We start from the raw sequence: 6,254 nt of genomic DNA, 5'->3' as shown, positions 1-6,254 counted from the left end.
CTGGGACGTGTAGTCTTCCTTACGTGTAGCCAAAAATATAAAAATTTATGTTCTCGCAGAGGCAGGCAGCCCAGAGCAAGAGGGACTACGCCTGCTGGAGCAACATGAAGATACATATTTGGCTTCAGAATACCTCGTACTGTGGTAAGAAGAGTCAGCATATTTCAGAACAATTTATAGCCTATATGATTTCATATTTTATTTAACATGGCAAAGAGCATCTAAAAATGATAATGTTAATGGTTAGAGCTTAATTCATTTCCCATTTCATATAGCATTTGATTAGGAAATGATAAAGTGTATTGCTGAGGTGTTTTGATCCTTACTTTTTTCTTTTATTGAGTTCATTATTACAAATGAGACTTGAATTGACAAGCATTTTCTGTATTTCATATGAAATCATTTTTTAGTATAGAGCTGTAATTTTAGTTCATATAGGCTATTTCATAAATAAATGTCCAGTATGACGGGGTGAATATGGAGCCACATAGCAGATTTGCATGCTTTTGTTGTGTTTATTTGGAAATTATCTTGATATTTTATATGATACAGTCTTACATAGATTATGCCTAAAAACCTGACAATGTGAAAGGCCATGTGAATGCTTCAGACTGTGTTCTTTCATCACTTGAAGGTCATTTTGATGTAGTTTTGTTACACATGCAAACATAGTCAGTGTCACAAAATCTGGCTTAATATTGGGTTATAAAATGAATAGATCTGGTTCTGGCTTCTTTTTGTTCAATACAGCATTCTAGCCATGCTAAAAGCCACAATATAGCAACATCTATGAGGCCAAACACAATGTTTTTGTTGTTTTTGTTGTTAAGCAACAAAAACAGATTGTTTTTGTTGCTTAACAACACTCTATATCAGGTAGTAGGAATTTCTCCTTAGCATAAGGGTGCTTAATTCTTCATGAATTTACTTAATAAAATAAATAATTAATATTTTAATATTTAGAAGCCAATTTAAAAGCCAAACACTTTGGACCATAATGTATTTGGACTACAGCCTTAACAAGGGCTGATAAATACTGTTATTTGCATGTTAGTGTCAAGCTTTGCAACGTCATGTGTTCGATGGGTGTAGTGAGCAACAAAAAAAACTACAATTCCCATAATCCCGCAGTGCATTAGCCATGCGCCGCAGTCAATCAGCTGTTGAGGCGACTGCAGAAGGGCAGCTCATCTGTCATATCAAAACCCAGGCGAGACTAACAGAAATAGTCTTATTTACAGAATCCCAAAAGGTGAACGACAAGGTAAAGTCTGATTCATGTACGGCAAGAAAAAAGCAAGCAAAAGAAAAAGAAAATCAATCCGTCAGATGCATGTTATCTGTTTAATATGAGTTGTGTGCGCGGATTAAAGTGCTGGATTTGATTTCTTTCCCTTTCCAATAAGCCGATGCATTTTAGAAATGCATTATAATATACATGCATGTGCTGTGACGGTCTTATTTACTGTCATTTAGCTGGTCAGCGCGTGCTCTTATGTGATGGTTTCTATTATGACCTTGAATATGCAGCTCTAATGCAGCGAAACGAGGATTAACGGACGGAATATTTGGCAGAAACGCTCTTCATCTTGTTACGATCGTCTATTCTGATTAAAATTTGATTAAAGGTTGAGTTCATAAATCCATCAGGCTCGCTGAATCTGTCGCATTCTCGGCCTGTTTTTCATGGGAATATTTGGCATCGTAGAAACCCTCAAGAGGTATGTTGAAATTGATGTATACTTTTTCATACGGTTGAATAAAATCTCTTTTCCTTCGATCTGTTTTGCTTATCAGCGTATATAGCTACAGAAATGGTAACCCTTCACAAAATAGGTAAACTTAGTAATAGCCTACTTGAAGGGTGCAAAATAGGGATATGTCTCAGATATGTTTGTAATACAGCCAGATGAAGTGGAAAAACTTCCAGAGCTGTTATTGGGATTTCTGTTGCGTATGTTTTGTGCAGCATTGCTGGGTGTAACCCAAGATCCTGCAGCAAATATAACCTAGTTGCTGAGCTGTGCCATGGACGGTTGTACACCATCCAAGCAAAATGTCTACACGTTGCAAACTTATGCTTAGAACTGTAGGCTACATGTTTTTCCCTTTGCATTTTGTGTTTATATGTAACAAGCCTATACTTTATTGATTGTATAAATACACAAAAATAGCTTAGTCTGCATTACAAACAAGATACACAACAATTTTCACTGCATATACATTACAATAGACCAATATGTATAACATTTTAGACATCATATGGACATTAAAAGGGATAGTTCGCCCAAAAATGAAAATTCTGTTATCATAACTCACCCTCAAGTTGTTCCAAACTCGTGTGATTATCTTTCTTGTGTTAAACCCAAAAGAAGATATTTTGAAGAATGTCAGTAAACAGTTTCTGGTCCCCATTGACTTCCTATGGAACTCAATGGGACCCATCAACTGTTTAGTTTCCCATATTATTCAAAATATCTTATTTTGGAAAGGAAAACATACAGGATTGGTTTGGAACAAACTGAAGGTGAGTAAATGATGACAGAATTTTCATTTTTGGGTGAACTGTCCCTTTAAGTAGGCTACACAACAACAAATTGTAGCCTATTGTCTGACACAATATGCACAAAAGCTACTAAAGCAATTATATCCCTAAGCAATTATATTACATAGGGATTCACATCAAGTATCAGCACTTGTGTGATGCATTGAACCACCAGTCATGTTTTAAATGTTTAAAATAGCAGAGGATCTCTTGCACGTTTGTATTTTAGTTGCAAAAGTCTATGCAGATGTTGGATGTATTGAGGAGTCTTATGGCACAAGCTACACTCTTAAAATTGAACTGCAAACCTATTTTTCTCGTTTGTGTGTGTGAATAAAACAGTTAACCTTGCTGAAGGACGCTTCTGTATTTATTGACGTATGCAAATTGAGGGGCGGGGCTTATGAAAAGAAAAAAACAGGAACAAGAATCAGTTTCTCATTTCTGTCTGGAGTTCCGGTGAGAGAAAAACGAGACGTGGCGAAAATTGTTGAATATCGGTGACCTCCGAGCTTTTCTCCTTTAGTCGTGTTGGGACACATGAGTAAACCCGGAGTACAGACAGATCCCGGGCTGCTGCTGCTGATACATGGCTGATCAGGGGCTCATTAATAATAATAATCCCAGCCCGATCGGTGTGATCAATAATAACTGATCATCTGTGTTTCAGCTCAAAACATGCAGGATGATTTACTGATGGACAAAAGCAAAGCTCAGCCTTACCAGCACCAAGACCCGTCAAATACAGAGCCTCCATCCACCCCGACCCCCTCCGAGCCTCCGATCCTGGACGAGCAGAACCACGTCGGTCACTCCGAGCGGGTCGCCATGGAGTCTCCGGTATTACCGGGTTTGGGTTTCCCTCAGGATTCCTCTCTCTCCCCGTCGTTCGGCAGCACTTGGTCCACAAACACTGTGGACGAGGGCTATTTCCAAGGGATTCCGTCGGTAAACGGCACGATGCTTTTTCAGAACTTTCCCCATCACGTCAACCCGGTGTTCGGAGGTAGTTTTTCTCCGCAGATGAGAAGATCACCGATGAGTGTGAACCAGAGGAACCCCTACAGCCACCAGACCCTCATCAATAAAGTGTCCACGTCGTCCGCTTCTTCGTCCGCCTGGAATAACCACCAGAACGCGGCGTGGAGCTCCGCGGCGAACCCCTGGAGCGGCAGAGACCCGCGGCAGAGAGCGCTCGGGCTGGGCGTCCCGTCTCCGCTCAACCCCATCTCCCCGACGAAGAAGCCCTTCCCGAGCAATGTCATCGCGCCTCCGAAATACCAGAGACCCGGAGCCATGCAGAAACCCTGGATGATCTCAGAGCCTCCGGAACCCTTCAGAACCGACAACAGCAACAACATGCTGCCATTTCAGGTGAGATTATTCAGTAAATATAGACATAATGCATCATCATAGAAACAAAACGTAATTTATTGCCTTTTTTTGTTGTTGTTGACATAAATCATAATTTATACATAATAGTTGGAAAACATGTAGCCTGTCATCATGATAAATTATAGACATATTGCCTCAAAATATTAATAAAATAAAATGTGTAGTCATACTGCATATGTAAAGGCTATATATAATGTATCAATGGTCATAAAACAATTTCTAGGCATAGATTTATCATAATTAATAGATCTTTATAAAATTGCATCATTATAATCATAAAACAATTTAAAGAAAATACAATGCTGCGAAATTTTTTATTTAAATGAATGTCATTTTATTGTTTCTATTTATGTATTGAAGGACTAAAGGAAATTCCCTGTGACCGAATTTATAGCCTACTTTTTATGTATACTCTTTATACTTATAATTTACAGAAATACCAATAATTCTGATATCTCTAATACATTTCTCTGACTGTAAGGAAGAGTTGTTTTGAATTATTTTCCAGCTGTATCTATAAATGTCATTGTAAGTTGGAAGGGTTCAAATTCCCATCAGAGGCTCTCCTGCAGCGCGTTTGTGGGCGTTTAAAGGAAACACCACTCGAATCTGATTGGTGCTTGTTGAGTGAGGGGGCGGGGCCTGCGCCGCTGTCATGAACGGAGACATTGTAGCATATTCTCAGATAGAGGGCATTGATATTTTTGTATTAACAAAGCTTAATTTTTTAGATTTGAAAACCGCTTCTGCTCTATTCGATACAATGTATTTCTTCATAATTGGCAGGAATTCATTATTTATGATCATTCATTTTTTGATGAGTCATGCACACCGTCTGTTTTTTCTAAATGACACTTAATGAACTTTAGTACAAACTAGCTAAACTCTACTTCGAAATATGTGACAGAAATACTAGGCATGAGAAGCAATTAAAGGAGCAATTTTATTTGCATTTCTTTAGAAAATTGTTTTAACTTGAACTGTCTTTGAGCATGTGAAGGTCATATTGTTAATGGATCATTTCGGTTTTCAGAATGCACATTGTATTAGCCTAGAACACACATATTCCACTCAACATTGGGCAAACGCTTATTAACCAGACACTAGTTTTTTTCTCATGATACTCAGAGTCTGATTTCGTGCAGTTTTGCCCACAATGCTATCAGTTTCCTGATATTGTACATCACTGCATGAGTTCCTTCAATGCATACACAATACCATCATTAAAAACAAATCAAGGAAGTTTGATGCCTCCATTAGAGTTACAATGTAAAGTGTTTTTTTGTTTGTTTTTTTCAAAGTAAAAATAGAAATAAAACAAATGTAACATATTTGATAGACTACAGGTTTAGGAAGGAACGTATGTAGTTTCCAGGTCAATATATAAAGTATGCAAGCAGGCTGCCGCAATAACAAGATGTGGCATGTGTGTGTGTAGTTGTTTAATGCTGAAATATGTGTGGCTCGTGTCTGATAGTGACTGAAGTGAGGAGCTCAGCGTTTTGATTGCTCATGCTTTTCACAAAGTGGGCAGATTTTTATCTGGAACCTGAGAGGGGGAAATATCGCTTTTTGAATGCTCAGCCAGTTGCGTGACAATGGACTCGATGTGCAAACAATGTGCTTCCCTCAGTTGGCCTCTGCCCACTGCCGTATTCATCCGCACACTTTCACCGGCTCACGCTCTCTTTCACTTTTCCTTTATTCTCTTGCTCATTCTCTTTAACTTGTTTAATTGCATACACAGTGGACTGGCAATCTCATCTGATTTGTGTTTGATTAGCAGGGGGGGGAGGAGAAACATTTAGGTAGAGATGATGATGCAGATTAACCATCTTCATTAGTAGTCATGTGGAACAGCACAAAAATTTAAATTCACAGCGCTTCTGATCAAAATATAGATAATGCTGTGTCGTTATCTTATACTGTGAGTTTAAGCACTTGCCACAAACTGACAGGATGCCTGTCTGTTCACCGACGTCTGATGAAACTGACTGCTGACTAAACTCACCATTTTCGGTCGGGTTTGCGGGCTTTACACAGATTCAGAGTCTGAATGAAGGTTTTTTACCAGTCTGTCTGGAAACAAAGTTGCTTTTATAACATATAGCACTTTTGAGGAGGAATTAATCTGATTTGATCATTTTCAAGCAAATGTATACAAGGAATACTCCACTTTATTTGTCTGAGAAATATGTATTTTTTTTCACTTTTTGAGAGAAAGAAATTCTGATCACAAGTCTACACACAATTTCCTTTAATTTCTTTAGTCATTTATAGACCTGTGCTATTTTAGTATTATTTATATACTATT

General features: G+C 38.2%; 1 protein-coding gene across 7 annotated transcripts in view; it reads left to right on the top strand.

Annotated features, from left to right (window-relative positions):
- The first annotated feature begins 32 nt into the window (after positions 1-32).
- cpeb3 (cytoplasmic polyadenylation element binding protein 3) overlaps positions 33-6,254 on the top strand; it is a 38,814-nt gene continuing 32,592 nt past the window's right edge. For 5 of the 7 annotated variants that reach the window (XR_014201398.1, XM_082153382.1, XM_082153381.1 and 2 more), the window contains exons 1-2: positions 33-144; positions 3,216-3,919. Coding sequence is in view for 6 of the 7 variants with exons in the window: in XM_082153382.1 (XP_082009508.1) it covers positions 48-144; positions 3,216-3,919 (801 nt within the window). In the remaining variant the exon portion in view is untranslated. Of the gene's footprint in view, positions 145-1,134; positions 1,265-1,290; positions 1,722-3,215; positions 3,920-6,254 lie in introns of those variants that run through there. The other 2 variants (XM_082153383.1, XM_082153384.1) reach the window with 2 other exon arrangements.

This window comes from Leuciscus leuciscus, assembly GCF_965113295.1.
Source record: "Leuciscus leuciscus genome assembly, chromosome: 22".
In the NCBI taxonomy this organism is placed as follows: domain Eukaryota; kingdom Metazoa; phylum Chordata; class Actinopteri; order Cypriniformes; family Leuciscidae; genus Leuciscus; species Leuciscus leuciscus.
This window is presented reverse-complemented; position numbering and strand designations above follow the sequence as displayed.